Source organism: Mycetomoellerius zeteki, unplaced genomic scaffold (assembly GCF_001594055.1).
Source record: "Mycetomoellerius zeteki isolate Tzet28-1 unplaced genomic scaffold, Tzet1.0 scaffold69, whole genome shotgun sequence".
Lineage (NCBI taxonomy): Eukaryota > Metazoa > Arthropoda > Insecta > Hymenoptera > Formicidae > Mycetomoellerius > Mycetomoellerius zeteki.
In genome coordinates, this window is record NW_017257708.1 from 627,101 (window position 1) to 647,646 (window position 20,546).

A 20,546-nucleotide genomic window follows, 5' to 3' on the forward strand; every position below is an offset into this window, starting at 1 on the left:
GAAATAATTTTTTTTTTTTTTCCCCCCGAAAATAATACATTCTCTTGCATTACATAGCTGTTGTCGGTTACACACCAACAGTTAATTAATCGAGACGCTCCGTGCAGGAATTGATTATGGAATATATAGTAGTGATTTAAAACTACGTCACCGTTATAATCTAAACAAATTACACTACCCACTACCATCACACACGTTACAATGTCTACAACAGTACAGGCAAATTAACATATAATAAAATAAACTCGCGTTTGAGCAGTCCACGAGTGAACGACAAGCAAAGAAGTGAGCATCAGCATCAGCGAAGACGGAAAATAGAAAGTAGAGATGTTGGAAGAGAATAAGACAAGTTATTTAGAAAGGTAAGATTAACAGAGAAAAAGAGAAGAAACGGGGCCTCACCTTCAAGAATAAGTATAGTGGGTTCTGGAGGTAGCGGAGTGCTCCCAGAACAAGAACACGCATCAGTGCTTACTTCCGGTTCGTAAGTCGACGCGGAGGTCTCGTTGGTTGACTCACCACTCTCGGCGATGTCTGTCGAGGAAGGATAATAGTCTTCGATGGTGGAGGTCGCGTCAGGTCTTACCGAATCTTTGCTGGATAATTTTCCGTCCTTCTTATCCGTCAGTCTTTCCCCCGACTCCTTGAAGGAATTCTCGGCTAACAGAGTGGAGTTAATGCTCTCGAGCTCCTGCTCGAGATCTTCGTCGTCGATCGCTGAAAAGTTGTCCCACTCGTCAGAAGATGAGCCCATGCAGGGGCAGGAGCACTCGCACTCGCCGCCAGCCCAGATCGGCGCCGGTGGCGAGGCAGGTGGCTGCGGCGGTGGCGGTAATCGCGTATCGACCGCGTCAATCGATTCATTGTCGTTAGCAGGAATTTTTTTCATGCTTGCTGCGGATGGCTCCGATAGCCGCTCGGCCGTGCGCATCTGCGCCTGATCGACATTAATCCCGGATGAATGGCTAATCACACCGCTTTCCGTTGGCACCGACACTGACAGGATGTAAAGCGGTTTCGAGGAAACGGCGGACGAATCCTCGGTAGCGATCGTTACGTTTATGAGCACTCGATGCGATGACGATGAAAATGAGGACGATGAAGACGATGGCTGCGAAGGATCGCGATACACGGGTACCTCTACGACCTGCACCCGTTGGATCATAGGAGGATCAGACCGAGAAGGGAACCTGGGTGATGCGTTGCCCAATGAATCATGCACCGTTTCATGCAGAGTGTCCGTTGGAGGGGAGTTATAATTAGTCTTAATCGATGGAGAGTTTTCAACAGATTCGTCAGCATCGGTGGACGCCTCGTGGAACTGCTTTTTAAACTTTTGAAGAAACTCTTCGTCGTTTTTTTCTCTCTCGATGATCCGTACATTGTCTTTATTCCATTCCTGTCGAAGAGCGGCGTTCATTTTTACGCCGTTGTTAAGAATCATGGATTCGGATGATTTAGCAGAGAGTTCCGCTTTCGCGGTTTCGACGGGTTGCTTCTTGTCCTGGAGGTCGACGATCTCTACGTCGTCCTGTCCGTAGCTGTAAATCGGCACAGGATAATCTCGTTGTAGTTCCTCGGACTGATCGGAAGTTTTAGCTAAATTGGATGAAGCTACAAATTCGGAAGACGAAAATTCTCTGGACAGTTCCCGCGTTTCTTTTACGATGTTGAACGACTCCGAATTTGCGATCATATTTGTCGTCTTCAAGATACTGTTGTTTTTTTCAAAAATGGCCAATCTTTCATTTTCATCCAAGTTAATTTTTTCCTCAAACACGTCGTCACTATCTTCGGCCTTCGCTACATCTTCAAGCTTTTCAACGTTCTCGTCCTTGTTCGGTAAAGTATTAAGCGCCATTTTATTATCTACAGTCGTACTAGGCAAAACCGTGCTAGCATCTACTTCTTCCTGATTCGCCTCTACGGGAACTAACTCTCTGCTTGAATCAGAATTACTTACGTTCGATTGATGATCCTCCGTTAGCTCGTTCAAGCGTATCTCTGTTACGGTCGTTGGTTCTATAGTGCTATCGTCTATATTATCGCTGTAATCGACGGGGAAAACGTTACGGCCATTTTCCGCAGTTCCGCCGACTACTTGGCTGTAGTCACTGCTATCTGCGCCAAGTTTCGTAGACTCCGAGCCGGATGCAGACGTCGTAGCCTCAGTGCCGCCACTGCTTTCGACAAAGTCTGAACTTTCGGACGTGCCGACGTTATCGATATCGCGGCCGAAATCCGCGGAGTCATCGCGGCTAAGTTTCACAAACGGGGCTTTCGACGCAACGTGTACGTTACCGTGGGCAGCCGCGAACTTCGGGGTGTATTTCGCGGAAGTGTCTTGCGACGATCGCGAGGTCATGCCGAACGTCTCGTTAGGCGGCGATTGGCGAACAGAAGCTGACGCGAGAGAATTGTCAGAGCCGACAGAGACAGAGGACGAAGAGGCGAGATGGTCGACGGCGATAGTGGTATGAGTCAAATGATGGTGCGAATAGTTAGTAGCGGTAGAAGAGACATTCACGACAAGCTGTATCACCCGCGAGGGAGTCGTCGATCCCGACGACTCCGGCGGCGCGTCCTTGGCAGTTTTGATCGAACGGTCGATGGCTCCTCTCACTGAACTTTGACCATCCACATGCTCCGGATCATGCACAACCTTACTAGGAGACTCCTCATGCAATAAAACTGAACGCTGCTCGAACCCCGAGATCTCCGCCTCGGCGACAGTGGTCAAGGACAGCTCCTCGGGGTCACGAGAGGGCGGTGGCGCGACAGTTTGGTGCAACGCATGCTCGTTAAACGTGTCTCTACGTTTGCGACTGTATACGACACCATCTAACAACATGCTATCCGACGTGTTAATACTACCTCCTGACGATGACTGCGGCCGCGTCCTGCCGCTCGACTGCGACGACGTCGATGTGGACGACGTGGACGTCTTATTCGCTTCACCCGACGACGGCTTGGCGTCGGTATTCTCGCCCACCAAGACTGAGCACGCCTTCGTGCCTTGGTACGACCAGTTCACTAAATGGGATGCTTAATAAGGGATCAATTAGAATTGGACGTAGTGTTAGTTTATTAAAGATTGCGCTATGTTATTTTTCACGATGTTACTTCAAAATTATATTTTGAAGGCAACGCAAAAATCTAAAAATTATTTAAAATACGTGTGATAGATAAAGATGTGTTTGTAAAATACTTTTTAGAAATGTAGATCAAATCCGTTGTTCAAGAATAACGTATTTGAAAGGTGTTAAATTTTTATTTAAGTCGCAAAAGTACAAATACTAATCAGAGCCAACACTAGGTGTTTGTGTGTGAATTCAAATTCTTTATTGAGTAACGAATTAATTAGATGTTTCGAGCTTTCACTTTTGGATCATTCTCAATAATTAACAAAAACAAACATATTCGTCCCATTTTGATATATATTGAAACGGTTTGACGTTCTAACTGACGAATGATACATGAGACTGCGGATTCGATATAACACGTTTGATTAATATAATAATTAACGGGATTTCACTACCAGTCTATTTTTCAAGAAATTTATCAGTGCTAACACATTCCTATTTTATACATCTGAGTATGATTTGCTCTATTTTAATGTATTTGACTGCGACATTCTCTTCAATCTCTGTGAAATAATTTCGGAATATTTTCATTTTTGTTAATTATTGAGGATAATCTAAAAGCGAGGAGTCGAAACGTCTATATGATTTGTTATTTAATAAAGAATTTAAATTCGCACAGAAACACCTGAAGTTGGTTCTGATTGGCATTTGTAATTTATACTTGCTAGAGCCTTTTATTATTTTCGCTTCTACTTAAAATTACACACTCAATGTAAGACAGATATTGCTTGTAGAGTAAAGAAAGATTACTCGCAATATGCGAATAATTACCTGCGACGTAGGTTAATGCTGCAGTCAAGCAAAGCGAGAGCATAATTACTACTATGGCAATTAGTTTCCAGCTGCACCAATCGATTCCCTTGCGGAAATGACAGCGGATGCTTTGTCTCCTCATCGGAATCATCGACGGGGCGTGCCCGTAAGGTAAAGGTACTCTGAAAATCAATGAAGTTCGATTTGTAGCGGCCGCATGTAAATTTCCGCCATGACGGAAACAGATTCGCCTATTACGCGCGTTATCCATTCATTAGCGGTCACACATTAATCTTTATCCCACCGTTTTATCCGAAGACTTAGATAGCCATCCGTACTGAATCCCTGTTACAAGGCGTTGCATAATTTCTCAATGCACCGCCGTTGCAATTAGAGAAACACCGCCGAGGAATTCGGCACCTCGGTACAATTTTCAGGCACGTTCAGCCGAACTCTCGGAGTTTCGGTATAGTGTGAAGTTTCGGCTCTCTCTTTCTCTGTCCCACTCTCCCTCCCATCTTTCTCTTACTCTCCCTCGTGACGTTCGAGAAACTCGTAATGTATTCTCGCTCGTTACATGCCCCCGTGGAAAAGCAGCAGCCCTCGAGTGTGTTTGTACTGAACGTTGCCGCCGCCGCCGTTTCCAAGTAACTCACAAATGTCTAACCAAAATATTTAAACGCAACCGTCGGATTCTGAAGCGCAAGCGGGAAAACGCGTTTGCTTTCGTTGCACCGCGTGATAATGAAAAAAACGAGAACCAAGCGGCGTCTACCAGGCGTCCTCTCTCCCGCTGTTGATTCTACGCGGATTGGACGCGCGTTTTTTTTCTATCGCGCAAACCAAATAAAAGCGGACGATTTGGAGTTTCCCCGAGTGAAACTTCCGGTCTCTGAATTCTCCGTTTTACAGCCCGATGTCGAAATGTTTAACCGAATGTTTGACTTATTCGTTACAAAGTTCCAATATTGAAATATCCTACGTTTTCGAACGTTAAGCTCTTCGGTTTTATCACATTTACATTTGTAGGATATTTCGCTTTGTTTTGATTTTTAATAAAGATAAGTGAAATATTAATTTTATGCGAATAAAAAAAGAACATCAGATCACGTCAGTTTCTCGCTATCGACGTGTATTTCGTGTATGTTTGCTTCTGTAAAATGTCAACAAGTTTTAAAATGTACGAATTAACTCAATAAAAAAAAATTATATTGTGCATTCAAATGCCGAACCGGCTGAGAATTAGCATTGGCTGTTATCAAATTAGTTTTCTCATTTCGCGTTACTTCAATATATATCGTTCTATTCAATCTCTTAAAAATGACTCGTTCAACTTTCGAGCCGCGCGTTAATGTCATTTAACAAATTTGCATACCGTAAAAGCGGAGAAACTCGAATCTCCGTTGGCTTCCGGGGAACCGCGTTATCAAATTCCATTCTCTTCTCTCTCACTCCGCGACCGAAAGAAGTTCGTTTACCGGCTTCGTAAACACGACGTGAATCTCGCAGCAGCACTAGTTTTGTAAGTTTCGGCGACGCGTTCCTCTGTAGATCTGCGGCGAATGGTCCTCATAAAGATTCGCAAAACCGAGAGATTTTCTACGGGCAAACGTCACAAACGCAGGAGAGGTGCGCGCTTTCTTGAGGTGCGACAATCCACGTTCAAACATTTTGCCGCGAGTCGACTGAATGGATGATTCATGAGGATCTCTCGAGTAGCACGAAGAAAGAAGCGGAGGACCAGAAGTCGGTCGGCGCGGCCTTGTTTGCGTGTTATTGGTTCGATCATGCGTCGGTTTTCGGAACACGAGTTTTCTCGGGCTCGTACAACGACGGTTCAATTCATTCTCGGGGACACCTCGCATGGCAGGAGGAAGAAGTATTGTGCGGTAAACGGTCTTACCTGTCCATGTTGTTCTGCAGCTCCACTTTTATTGGACTGTTCCCCGTGGACTGATTCTTGTTGTTGTATTCATTCTTCGGTATCTCTGCAAAAGAGAAACGGAAGATGAAGACAGTTTGTTATATTTCGCGTCTGACAGATCGGCGAAATTTCTCGTGGGAAACAACGTAGGCGCCCCATCAAGTTTTTCCGCCGTCCAAAATGTAAATGCAATTCAGCGCGATGTAGTTTACATTTTACGTAATGCATACAAAATCGTATTATACAGGAAGCGTCATAATACACGTGGAAAATTGGAGGTAAGATAGCTTTTTTGACGAGCTTCGCCGCACTTTGTGCAAAGGGCATTATTCCTCTCAATTTTTAAAGTTGCGCGTCCAGGATTAGCCGTTCTATCAAGCTAACTGATTTACCGAGGTAAATGATATCGTTAGAGTCGCTAATAGACAGCACGTTTACGTTTTGACGTAGGCTCTCTATCGGTTTGACGGGATTAAAAATGCCTGCCGTCGATCCGTCGTCGGGATAATCACGCCCCTCGCTTACGTTTACTCTCACGCGGCATTTCCGATTACGTGCGGAACGTATAATTATGGAGAGCTCGAGCGCGGAGGTTGGTGAGCGCGAGGCGTGGCCGGCCGTTAAATAAATTACAACAGTGTCGATTCTTCATTTTCAACGCGAGACTTTTCCCGGTGAACGACCAGACGCGATTCTTTGTGATGCCAGACGCGAACGTCTTTCTACTCGCGCCGTTTCCATACACGCGAGGTAGGAGGAAAGGAGCGGCACAGCGGTCGCGGGGCTCCTGTTGAATCGATAAGTATATGATTCATCGCGGTTTTGGCTTGAATTTCAAGCAACCGCGCTACGGCTTGTGCAAAGGGAAGCCTGTAAATGCGTTCTCGGGTCTTAGAAAACCGTCGAACACAAGGCGGTCTTGTAAAACCGAAGAGAAATCATAGGAAAAAAAGAAACCGCTATTCAAAAAGAAGCTAATTTGGTAGTATAATACATTGAAAAATGTGACTTTTCCTTTTGTCGTCTTTTAAGGTCTCCGGAAGTTACGATCTTGAAAATTGAGGCGGTACATCCTGTACATCCGATTCCGTATATTCGATGGACGATCGTAAACGTCGTGACGACAGTACTGATGATTAGTGGTGAGTGGTGGTGGTTTGAGGGATCACACCCTCGCAACAATATGCACGAGTGGTATTAACGCGTTATCCTCAACCGAGAGAACCTCAAACACACAAGTTTTGGGGGCATGGAATAGCGGAGTAACACGAATTCTATTACGTCTCTCGTGATACTCCACTGAAATATTCGGGTTAATATTAGCTGTGATGAAATAGTTGATGCGCGAAACACGCACTTCTACATTAATTTCCGTCCGCAAAAATGAGAAAGACATGTAACATTCATGGACAGCGGAAAATATCGCGGAGAAAAAAATCAAAATTACATATTTAAATCTGGATATAATAACTGATAAAATAGAAATAAGCATGCTGAAATGTATTTACATTTGAAACAAGCTCTGAATTAATTTTGGAAGTTTAACTCGGTACGTTTCTCTCTCTCTCTCTCTGCATGCCTATCCGCGTGTCGAGATACGGTCGCACGCGGTAGCGCGGTGCGCATTTAAAACGCAGTGCTTCAGCGTTTTGAATATTAATGAGCCACTTTACACGTTTACGCGCGCAAGCGGCATTCGAGTTCGAGCTTTGTTGTTCTTGACACTTAGCCCGTTTCAAGCCCGCTTCACGAAACCCTTTTTCGGGACACGCTCGAAGAACGGGCGAGGCAGAGCTTCGCTGCTTCAGCGCCCTTTGTCTTCTTACGGGGAGTTCGCCCCCAACTCTTAACATTCCCCCGCACCTTCAGGCATACCTTGGTGAACGGTAAAACGCGGGCGTGGGAAGAGAAGAGGGCCCGACCGAAGCTGCTGACCCCACCACCGCTAATTGCAGGTGTTGCCGCTCCGGCCTCGAAATCCGGTGATTATGCCATTTAGGCAGATATCGGTGATTACGGTGATTTCGGGGATACTCCGTTCTACCTGGAGGGTGTGGTTTCTCGTTTTTATTTTTCTCCGGGGTGCTTAGACGCACGAGACGGCGACCCCCGTCGTCCGGAATCGAATTAAAGGAGAATATTTTCGCTAATCGGTGGTTCGCCGGCGAGAATTCATTCTAATTGGCGACCTGCCAGGTGATTTACCGCCGATGATGCGCTTGCGAGAGGCATCTTCACGCAAAGAATTGCTTTGACGAAGAGTTGAACGTGAGTACGCATCAAATTGGAATTGTGTTAGTCGTGTTAAATCATTTAAGAAACCGGAATTCCGGTTGCGCGCGCGCGCACGATAATGTTGAACTACGTATCTAATTATAAGTCAAGAGCTGACAGTAAGATGACTTTTCTCGAATGACATGAAAAATGTTGGAAGAAAATTTAGCAAAGATAAGCAAAAAATATCTAATATTACAGAAAATAAAATATAAATTTTGCAAAAAAGTTTTAATAAAGTATTTTAAAAATTAAACTGCTTTTCTTTTATTATATACTATTATAGTAAGCTCTTTAATAATATTCTATAAATTTTTAAACACGAAAGAGATAGATTTGAGTGTACAAAAGTATAAGTAATCAAATAATATAATCGTTTAGTACAAACGTTTTTCACAATTTACACGTCATTTAATTCATAATTATAGTAAGAATAAACGAGCTTAGAGTAGGTAGAGCTTCGAGTTAGGTAGTACATAGACTCGAGCGGAAAAATGACAGCAAATTCATCTATTGCGTGAGCAAGGTGATTCTTAGGAAGGTCTCGACTGCGGACTTGCATTATGCAGACGGCCATAAGCGTCAGGCGGTGTCATAACCGAGCAGTCAATAAGACGAAGGATCGTAAGGCTCGTAAATCACCATTCGAGCTATCCCACGGATTTTAAGAAAACTTTTGAAATGGTCCACGTTTGCTTTAGAAAAACATCAGGGTGCATCGGAGGAACAGTCAACCATGGCGCTCGACCATGGAATTTGAAAAATCTTTACGACGAGCCGAACAAGAGAAAAGAGCGTGTCACCGGGTGCCCGGGTATTTGTGCCGGACACTTCCCGAGTCGCCGAGTGGACCAGGGGAGACTTTATACGTAGAAAAGCTTAGGTTTCGCCGTTGTTTTCTCTGTAGTCGATACCACGCGTCGGTGGAGTACGTCGGAAAAATGTCGCCGCAAGGCGCCCTTTTCTTTCCACGAGTGCGCTCGGTGGTATGGCAAAGGACAAGTGAGACCATCAAGGGATTTGTTCTTCATCTTCGTATGTGGCTCGAATTTTGTCCATTGTTTTCTATATGAAAATCGATCATTTGTTTCTATTCAATTTTGAAAAAATCAAGTTAATCTTTAGTAAAAATATATACAATCTTATATATACTTTCTAAAAAGATGTTAAAGTATGTATATGTAAGAATCACTTAATAATTTTTGTACATTTGTTAAAATGATGATAATTAACACAGGACACAAATGACTTATCTATTATATAGTAAAGGATCGAAAAATCGCGGCTAAAATAATTAAATTCAACGATTCGTGACTTTACAGTTTCAATTCAGTTTGCAATTTTTATTGCTTTTTTATTACTTTTTCTCGGATAACTATTCGAGTTACTATTATTTACTGCTACTGGATAGTTTTTTATTTCTCTTTCATCATCTCTTTTTTCATCCTGTTGAAAAGTTATCACCGGTATGCAGTGTTATTTCATGTTACGATCCTTTAAATTAGATTTGTAATTAATTTACCTATGCGGGCGTAAGTTTGAAGAACTCGCGAAAGACTAAGTTGGCAAGCCGACTCGTACCAATTCGCTCACCGCAGACCAATCTGCGGCGACTAAATTTTGAGAATCGTTCGGCTTGTTAGAGTCAAGTTAGTCTCGAGGCTACTCCAACAAGTCCCGACTTTTATTTTGAACTTTTATTTCACGAGAAGCCGCGTTTTCTCACGCGCAACACGCGAGCAACCTCCGTTATCACGTGCCTTGCTTTCTCAAGATAAAACGAAGGGAAACCTTCGGAATTCTTCGGCAAACAGACAAAAAGTTTGCTAGAAAAAAAAAGAAAAATTTTGGATAACGTGGCTTTCGAGCTAGACCCTTAAAAAAACCTGGAAGTGATAAGATGCATCACGGAAGATACTCTGAAAATTATCGACGTTCCTCCTTTAGGTTGATCCCTTCATTGGTTACCACTGATTACAATGTATACCCTCGTCAAAGATGTCACCCGCCATCGTTCTTTGCTAAGCCTTCTTTCGACGGGCTGGCGCAAATACCGCCGACATTATCGGGGGATACACCCCACCAGGACACCACAACAGGATACTTGCACTCACAAAGGCATTTCTCTCCCCAACAAATATTTATCCGTATTTATGTTGATGTATATATTTCTGTTTATTAATCGTGTGACACTATTAAAAGCATTAGACTCATATTTATGTCTGTAGAAATATGTCTATAGAAATATATCCATGTTTTAGAAATACGAGAAAACGAGGACAATTACGGAAATAGACTTTTTCATTTCGCGATGAGAGAGAGAGAGAGAGAGATAGTATAAAAACATTTATTAATATTCTACAACATACTCTTTAACAATATAAAAATGACAAGAAAAGGAAAATAAAGAGAAAAGTCCGTAACACAAGATAATAATATCTACAAAATAAAAATAAAGAAATAAAAGATGAAAAAAATAAAAATAAGAAAATAAACAAACGATAAACAAAAGAAAATTAAAAAGTAAAATTTTAACCAAGTTTAATGAGAGAGAGAGAGAGAGAGAGAGAGAGAGAGAGACAATAAAAAAAACGAATTTTCTTGGGTCAATATTCCTTAATTAAGGTAATGGCGATCGTGGATCTTTGACAGAGATGAAAGAGAAAATGTACAGAGTAATACTAGAACTATATCGTCCACGAATTCTTTTTTTTTTTACCAATCTTGTGCAGTTGATAATTTTCTTAACAAAGATATAAAAGCTCAATAACTCTGAAGCTATAAACAATTAAAAAAAGTTCGAACAATTTATCTTTTAATACATGATATAACTTTACTTTTGTAAATACATTTGTACTTAAATTGTGAAAATATCGGAGTTATTGGAATTTCCGTTTCGTGCGAGACGAATCGATTTTAAATTTGCCAAGGTACTCGTAGACGGAGGAAAAGGGGAAAGTCATTTCCCACGTATCTCTATGACTGCTCATTCAGTCCTTCTCTCTACTAAATCAGACTTAACGATTCCCTGCCTGCGAACTCACTTGGTATATTGTAGAAGTTACCGGATGGGGTGCGTACGAGACAGGATGGCTCGAGATCAGGATCGCGTTCGTGATCGCTCGCTGCGTGACTTCCTGGCAGTCTTCCGTTGAGCCGGCTCATTGCGGGGTTACGGGGTGGCACATCAGGCGGGCCCCGTGGTGCCGAACTATCCAACAAACACCCTGCAACAATAAAGAAAAGGCACACTCAGTTTGAGACGCTGGACATCCTTTAACATCTTTCTTAATTGTACGGGGTCCACAATAGAGTTATAAATATCGAAGTCTAAAGATAAAAGTTTAAAAAGAATCCTTTAAAAAACCCTTTTGCCCGTGAAATTTCTCATTTGAAAAGATAGGACTTTGTATTGTATCTCGCCCTTGGTCGCTGATGTAATAAAAATAAAATCAACCCTTGCAAATTGTTACAAAAAGGTAAATTACAGTAGTCCAAAAGAATTCTATTTCCAGTAAACGGTTGATGGAAATATGAGACTTCTTTAAAAATTGGCTGTCTTAGAATAAAGTTGCTTCTGACGGTTGGTAAGAAATGCGGCGGACCAATACGACGGTGCGAGGATTCACTTAGGATCTAGGGCGGTTGGTCTTAAGGCTTATAATGCTCGCACCAAGTAATCCAGGGCAGGTGGTCCCAGCCCCGGTTTTCATCTGGCGAAGGGTTGAGCCGATCTCACGATTAGGCACGGTTCACACGCGACGCGCCATTATCGCGACCGTCGGGGGTGGATAGATGCTAACCCTATCCGCGAGCGATCTGGGATTTTTAAAACCAAGATTTTTTTTAAAAGCTAAAGCCGGTAAAAGTTCGCTTTTAAGCGATGATGTAAACGCGAGGCAACAGCGGCGTGGATTTGCGAATGGATTTGTGTTGCGGATTAGAAAGATCGTTGAAAGATATTAAAAATGGAGAGCCGCCAGATGCGACGATTCGTTGATTCATGACGCGAAAGACCATCACAATCATTTATTTCGATATTTTGTACGAAAACGTTAACGGATTATTGTTAGACGCATACTGTAATATTCAGCAGGCTTTATGCACACTGTGGTAACAAACAGTTGCAAAGTTAAATTTCGGTCAGATAGTTTAAGCACCATATATACTCGCGTTAGCGTTAGAGAAATTTACTTGCGGTTTACTTTACTTCTAATATACATATATATGATATTTCTCCAAAAATATCATTTTACTTTATTGTTATTCGTTGAAAATACCTATATTTTGCAATTTAAATCTCCTATTTTAGTTTATATAAACGACGTATAATTGTACTCGTATCGGTCGATCACTGATATCATTTAAAAAAGTCGAATTCGGGCACTACATCGACAAAAAAAAAACTCAAAAAAGGATCCGGTTGGGAATATCGGCAAGAAATTCGAATCGCTTCTTCTGCATCGAGTACCAGCCAATGAGGCGGATTCGTTCGTACTCTTTTTCTGGTGATCGTAACGAACGTCGCCTGATATCCTATTGGACGATAAAGGGCGCAACAGGAGGCGGCGTGAGCGGAAGAAGACGGGAGGACAGCAAAGGGAGAGCCAGGCGAGCGAAAGATGAAGGAAGAGAGTGCGAGAGCAGAGCGAAGAAAAAAAGAAGAAAAAAGTTTTATCCCGTGCGACGACAAAGGACTTTCTCAATCTCGTCTAATCGCGTGCTCGTCTCCCCTTCATCCTTCCTTCCACCCGTTCGTCGTACCAACTTCGATTCGTGCTTCGCTTACGCGACCCTCTCACTTTCCCAGTTTCGACATTTCGCTCTCAGTCCCTCCTTCCCGCTTCCTCTGTAAGGAAAGCACCATTTGGCATTACTACCAATGTGCATCGGTCCATCGACGAAGGTAGAGACGCGTAAACTAGCATAACATCTCAAGGGCACCGTACCCCTTTTTCCAGAAGTCAGAAGTCATCTCGGAAAAACAGCCCTTTTTCGTTCGTTCAGGATACGGACACATGGTATTAATGGTACACGAAAATTAGCTGTGAATGCATTATGTAATTGGAGAACAAATTAATATCGGCGTAATTAATAATAATAATATAATAATAATATATTAATAATAATCCCAAATGTGAAATTCTTTTATTGTATCCTCCTTCCCATCCCCGGATCCATGTCTGGCGCCATCAAATATGAATCCTTATATTAATATTTCCCAACGGAAGCTATTAAATTTTAATTAATACAACAGTACTGTTCAAACTGTAGAAACAGCGTGATATTAAATTTACGCATGATTTACGTAATGTACATATTGAAAAATAGTTCTCAATCAAAATGATTATCTTGATCCTGTTGAGGAACGTAGAACGTAGAATGTCGAGAGAGTCACGATAATTTTTGCTAATAGAAATTTCACTGAAGCGGACGCTTCATTGACGCTGTAGTCGACATTGCGCCTTGTCAACCGTTTCTATTATATCTGAAACTTATTAACCCCAGAATCCGTTCGTTACGTACGAAACGTTCGCGCAACTCGAGAGAGCTCGAGCGCTCGACAAGAGCTCGCGCTGGTCTATTCATCCTTGCCGGAGCCATCGAGGCAGAAGAGTCTGTGGCACGTCGTTATTCTTGCTAATAGATCGGCGGGAGTGGGTATTGTCCTGACACAGTTACTTGAAGGATCTCACCCTGTCGTTGTCGTCGCCGTTGTCGCTCCTTTTCCCGCCGTTCTAACAGCTTGAGCGTACGAGAAAGATCTCGTCATCGTCGTCGTCATCGTTGTCGCTCGAGGAGAATAAATAAAAACAGACCGAGGAGGACCAGGAGAGAGAAAGTTTGAGCATCGACAAAAGAGCACGGGATTTTGCGTGCCGCTATCCGGTATCCAGGATGAGCATCGTGCGACAAAGGATGCGCACGCGGGTAGGATGAAGCGAAGCATCCGTGAATCGAATTATGCTCGCCTGGTTTGCGCGCGACTGAGTCCACATTCGTGAAGGGACCTTTAAGGGGCGGAGAAGCACGAAAGGAACACGTCGTCAGAAGACCCTAGACTGAATGAGTCCTGACCTCGAGGACCCGATGCCGCACACCCGGCCAACGTAATGGATGCGCGCCCATTGAGAGTGTACGTCAAAACGCGTAACATAATATCTGGGCCCTTACGCGCAAGAGCCCATGCCTAATGGAATTTATTAGAGAAGGTACTTCCTTTTTTCGAGATCCTCAGGTACGGAATCCCCAATGGATCGAACGTTCGCCGTGGAATCAAGAGGTCCTCCAGATCGTTAGATTGTCTTCGGATCACTGGAGGTGTTCTTTCGACATGGAAAAGCTAACTGAGACGATCGTACAAGGAAAGAAAGTTAAATCTTGAGAGCAATTGATTGTCACTCACGTTGTACGATGTGTAATCTGATTCTGTCAAACGTCTAACTTTACTTGAATATCAAAATAATAAATTTTTAAGAAATATCTAATTTCGTTATATTGAAATAATATTATTTTTCTTGATCTTGTGTGTGTGTGTGTCAAATAAATGTTACTAATTTAATAGTAAAAGACGCGTGAGTGTATATATGTATAATTTGATGACAAAACATCGTTACTTTAATTAAACATTATTCGCAGGCAAGGATAATAACAATGTTATAATTATATAAGATTTAAAGAAGCAAGAAAAAAAATTAAATTAAATGATGCGCGGCATTGTATAGATTTAAATTATAAATTTCTGATAAAAGGACTACACTGTATCCACGTTATTTTTCGCCAAAAAGATATGACTCGTGTGAAACCGCTTTGGGATAAAATGCCGTATAAAACAACATCGTAGCAATATCCACGGAGATTTGGGAGGGGAAAGGTGAACAAACGATTCGGGAGCCTGGTCACGTATCAAAGAGCAGAGTGGACGAATTTTGGGGTGCAGAGCGAAGAAAATGAACAAGGGTTAGTCTCGTGTCTGGATTAGCTTTCGGAGCGGAACGAATTAATACTATATCGCGCGCAGAATAAAGCTGCGCATATTTCCACGTGCCAGCGGCGGTCGCGTGAGAAGCTTCGCGTATGGTCGTAGTTTCATAAATCCACCGCACACAAGAAACTAAAAAAAAATATTATCTTACTTTTCCATGGCTTATGTCTATTTATAAAGTAATGACTTTTTATAATTATATTAAACGTATGTGCATGTATATGTGTGATGTAAGTAGGATTTTCAGAAAATGTATCTGTAAGATACGGAAATAGAGTAACTCTTAAAATGAAAGTTTACAAAACGACGCTTTTTCCTTCTTCGCGCCAATTAAATATAGTTTTAGCTCCTTTTAAGATTGTGGAAAGATTGTGGATATATGAATAATTAGAGATGATTATTCTCATCCCAGAAAATCAATAAATCAGTCAAATATTTAAATTGGAGATGCGAATAGCATAAGCTCAAATTGAGTTGCTGTCCTACTCACCAATTTAACGAACTGAAATGAGATTGTTTTAAATTTAAGAGCTAACTGAATTTCTGCGGAACTAAAAATAATCGATGTGTCCTGTATTCATTCTCAAGGGGGAGAGGAATTTCTGACATATCGCTTGAATTATTTCAGATCATAAGATGCGCACAAAAAAAAACAGATAAATAAATAGAGAGAGAGAGAGAGAGAGGAAGAGAGAAAGAGAGAGGAGGAGGAGGAGGAGGAGGAGGAGGAGGAGAAAGAGGAAAGAGAGAGAATTTTATAAAAACATTATTAAACGGATATATGCTATTTTGGTTCTTCCGCTGCATCACACAGAACGTTGGATATATCGGGAGATCCTCCAGGCTTCTCGGTTTCTGGCGAATCCTAAAGCGGTTGAGTTATCTTGAGTTTACGTACACATACACCCCACTGCCGACGCTGCCGCCTCTTCGTGCTATCTCCAGAACTTATGGAAGCCATGCTAGAATTTGTGGAACAACCACTTTACTCTGGGAATCACTACGTCGCTGTAGTATCAGGTAGCGGTCGCAATTTATCGCAATATCCGGAAGTTTTCGTGAAAATTTTCCGCTGCACGTTGCATCATCTTCCGCGCGCGTCTGCGTCCGTATCAATTTACCATAATTTAATTATGATAAAACGCTCAACTACGCGCGCAATTAGTCTCATTAAGGATGTTGGGCAAAATGAAATATCGCGTTTCCACGTAACCGAAGATCTTTCCTAGGCCCGCTCAACACACTACTTCTCAAGATCATGATCCATCTGAATTGGTCATCCAACGATAGTCGGTCATATCACATTCATATCGTTGTATCACATTATTTGATTGCATTGTAGTATATTATTATGTAAAAATATATTTGATCTTTGCTTATTTGTATTTTTTATATAACACTGATTATGTTAAATAGGCAATTTTTGGATGGTTCTTTTATATTTTTTTATACTGATTTTGAAAATAAGATTAGAATCTATTTTACAGACTCTAATAAATTTTATGAGTGACATAAGGTAAATGGACAATTAGTGACCTAATTTATAGGCAAAAACTTTTAATGATATGTATGACTTTATCTAAATAAATACTTATTAAATTTTGATGAGCAACGAATTTATTTAGAGACGTACATATCGTTAAAAGCTTAATATTTAAAATTTTTGTCATTTTGTCTATTAACTGTTCATTTGCCTTATCTATGTCACTTGTAAGAAATTGAAGTTTGTATAATAAATTCTAACTTCATTTTCAAAATCAGCATATAAGAACTATCCGAAATTATCTACTCTTTTTAAAAACTTTCATACATTTTGCTAACAACAGCTCGGTGCTTTTTTTTTAATTACAATGATTTATTTTTATTTTAAGCTTTTTAGAATGAGTATATAATCGTTAAGTTCAGCAGCTATTCTCTTTTACTTATTTATATTTAAGCAGATGAGATATAAAAAAGTAGAGAATTTTTAAATGTTACTAAATCTTGCCCTCCTTATATAAACAAATTTGAAATCAGTGCAAAAAAACTATAGAAAACGCTCTACCAGATCAATTTAACGTAAAAAAAGTAAAATTTTATCAATCAGTAAATTATTGGAAAATATCAATTTATAAAATTTTTAAACGCATGTTACTCAAAAACTTTGTCCTTCTCATAAATTTAATAAACAGATTTGAAATCAGTGCAAAAAATAATATGAAAAATATCGTATCAGATCAATTTAACATAAAGAGAAATTTTATCGATTGATGTAATTTATAAGAGGGAAATTTATTTCCCATCAGAATAAGATATATCTGTATAAATTTCAATTACACAAAGATACTTTCATTACTTCGATCATCGCGATTGGCTGCTGACAGCACGCCAATAATCATTACTAATCCCTGCATTTTCGTTCTTTACGAGCGAATCGAGTCCTCCAGTTTTATATCAGTAGATCGGAAGCGCGCGCGCGCAACGTCGTCGCATTACGTCTCGTTAGGAGATTTTCGCCGTCGAGTGACCTGAGAGCGAAGGGAAAGCCTTCTCGAGATTCTCTCTCTCGTTTCCTTCTGGCATCAGAGGAAAATCTTGAAAAATGAAGGGGCGGGCCGGCTCGCTTTTCTCCGGGAGGGGAAAAGAGCGCGGGTAGGGCGAAACAGTTTTAATTGGAAGTCGGAGGAGATGCGACGCAGAGGGAGAGACATGATGTGAACGGGAGGGTTGGAAAGAGAAGTGAGGGGGATGAACGGAGGGCAGATAGCGGCGGTTCTTTACCCTCGCGCTCGTTCTACGCCCTATGTGGAATCCCGTCCCTTACCCTCGTGTTACATACATTTTCGCACGTACGTGGGGTACATACACGTCCGGACAGGACCGACTGCGATGAAACTTAGGGGAAGATATATATCAGATATATCACTTTTTAATATTTTTTTTTCTAATTACACCGCGATATTACACGTTGAAAAGATACCTTTAATATTTTGTGCACCGTACGATTTTTTCATCATTCATCATAATTATCAGGGTCGGATCTAGGCATGGGCCAGACTGGGCACCGGCCCAGGGCCTCAGATTCTCAGAGGGCCTTACAGTTAATTTAGTTATACTTCTATAAACCCGAGCCCCCAAAATCACATACCCGAGGCCAGGGGACAGCTTCACAGCTAGCATCCACGCGTCCAAAATCGCAGACAGGCGAGCTTGCGAGTCTCTTTCTATAAACCCAAGCTCTTAAAACCCCATACGTGGGGAATCGCAATTAAAATCGGTGCCCTTACATGGGCCTTATCGACGCAATGGCCCGGGGCCTTAAAATATTTAATCCGACCCTGATAATTATATTGTTTCACTCATTGTGTTCAATTATTTTCTCATTAATTTGCCATTATAGCTGTATACATTAGCCTTCTCTTATCAATATAATTTATAAGACAGAAACTTTTGATGATCTATTATTGCGGAAACTATCTTTCGCGTCGGACTTTCCCTGCTTTCGGACGAGTATGCTGTGTGAATTCGAATGCACTAACATCTGTACCGCGAAATCGAGCATCGCATCTCTCGGCGGCCTTAAACCGTGCGGAATGGCGTGGCGTCGGTGCCGCCGCTCGTTTTTCCTACGGACAAAGTGGAAACTCCACGAGGAACGATCCGCCGTGAAGAAGAGGGGAAAAGAGAGAGGGGAAAAAAAGGACTTAATTCGTTTCCCATTAGAATTTACGTGGCTCGAAAATAAAAAGGGAGCGGGATAGACCGAGAGAGTCGGAGAGCAGCGAGAATTCGTGGAACGCTCTCCCGCCGCCCAACTCGACCATTGGATTTTTCACGGCACGGCGGTGTCCTGGAAAATCGAAATTAGCTTTTCCACGGCGGCCAAGTCCGCGGGAGTTAACAGGGACGGAAACGGAAGTCGAAATAAATGGTAGCTGATGGAGAGAGAGAGAGAGAGACAACTGGTGCGCGCGCGCGCACGCGACATTTGTCCGAGTTCTCTCTTTGAAATCTCGTCGGCGTGTTTCCGAAGAAATTCGCGATGAAAACTCACCTACGGACTGAGACACGAACTCCACAAAGAGCGTACGTAAACTAATAATGTTCCTGCACTTGCGTCGCGTGTTTACGGTACTAAATTAGGAAAACTGAAATCAGGAAAAGCTCATTAGAAGCGCAGCACGGCAAAACTGGGCACCGATAGAATTATATCTGTTTTAATCCAGCATGTAAATTCAAAGAGTTAATACGTTTTCTCATCGGACCGCGATAACTACGTCCGACGTCCGCCAAGTCTGAAACGTATATAATTCACCTTAAATATACCGTCGTATTTAAGCTGAAGCTTTAGATGATACATGGTCCGGAAAATTTCTGTGTCAGCCTAGAGAGCTATTACGCGCGTACGTGTAACGTGCAAGGACGGTTACATTAAGTACGATATATCTGAGAGGATCTCCTTTCGCGAAAGTACGCTGAAAACTTTTCACGTTCGGCGAAAATAAGGGGCTTCGGGCTCGGGTGAGAAAATGGGGCGGCTTAATTCGTTTCCCATTAGAATTTATGTGGCGTGCACGCGCTGCCGGTAGTGGAAAAGCCGCGAGTGGGTTAGTCTTTAGTTTTTCCTTCTCTTTTTCTCTCTGTCTTTACGACTAGGAAGTCCGGCATAGTGTGTTCGAGTGGACCTCCGCGAAGCACCTCGATACGACACCCATCTCGATCCTTTCCTTCGAAAGAGACTAAGCCGAGCGTGGAAAGACGAGGCATTTTCCAGACGGGAAACGGCGGTTCGAAAATCAAAGCGTTTGATCGTGTGAATTCGAGCGAATGCTCGACCCTTAACTCTCTATCTTTCGCTTTCATGTGAAAGCTCGCAGGATATCCCTGACATCATGCATAAAAATTGTTATTAGTCAAATAGTGCAAATTTTATTTCCGGTTTTCTCTTTCAACTTTCAAGTCGGATTGAATAACGCTTGAATGATAACTTGTTTTGCATTAGAAATAAGTTCCATAGACTTCACAATACAGTCTATATAATATTTTATAATTCTACAATTTGACAAAAAATTTTGATTAAATCAGCTTTCTATTCCTTTAATCGTTTACATCGTATTGCAAAATGTAACAAGAAAATAAAATAATATTATTTTGCTCACACATTGGTTGCAAATATTAACTTGATTCTGTTTGAAACTTTTTTCACGATATGTATGCTCAATAATTTACGCTCTTAATCTTAATATCACATTAATTTTATACTTTATTATAAGTTAATATAAGAGTGCAGATATATAATAACTTACATTAATTTTTAACGATAATAATACCTTTTTCTTTTCGTTGCGAAAGTTCTGTCTCATGGTAGGATATCGATTGAGAACATCGATCGAGGCATAAAGTGTTCGCGAGCAAAGTGTAGGATGTCAGGAATCGCGGCCGATATAATTGGTACCCTGTTTTCGGACTGCATCGGCGAACCGAAACA

At 41.7% G+C, this 20,546-nt stretch overlaps 1 protein-coding gene across 1 annotated transcript in view; it reads right to left on the reverse strand.

Annotated features, from left to right (window-relative positions):
- The window catches only part of Ten-m (teneurin transmembrane protein Ten-m), a 570,328-nt gene that overhangs the window by 14,444 nt on the left and 535,338 nt on the right, over window positions 1–20,546 (reverse strand). The window contains exons 4-7 of the mRNA XM_018457893.1: window positions 11,139–11,321; window positions 5,800–5,884; window positions 3,915–4,078; window positions 403–3,045 (exon numbers count right to left, since the gene is read on the reverse strand). Coding sequence (XP_018313395.1) covers window positions 403–3,045; window positions 3,915–4,078; window positions 5,800–5,884; window positions 11,139–11,321 — 3,075 coding nt within the window. The remainder of the gene's footprint in view (window positions 1–402; window positions 3,046–3,914; window positions 4,079–5,799; window positions 5,885–11,138; window positions 11,322–20,546) is intronic.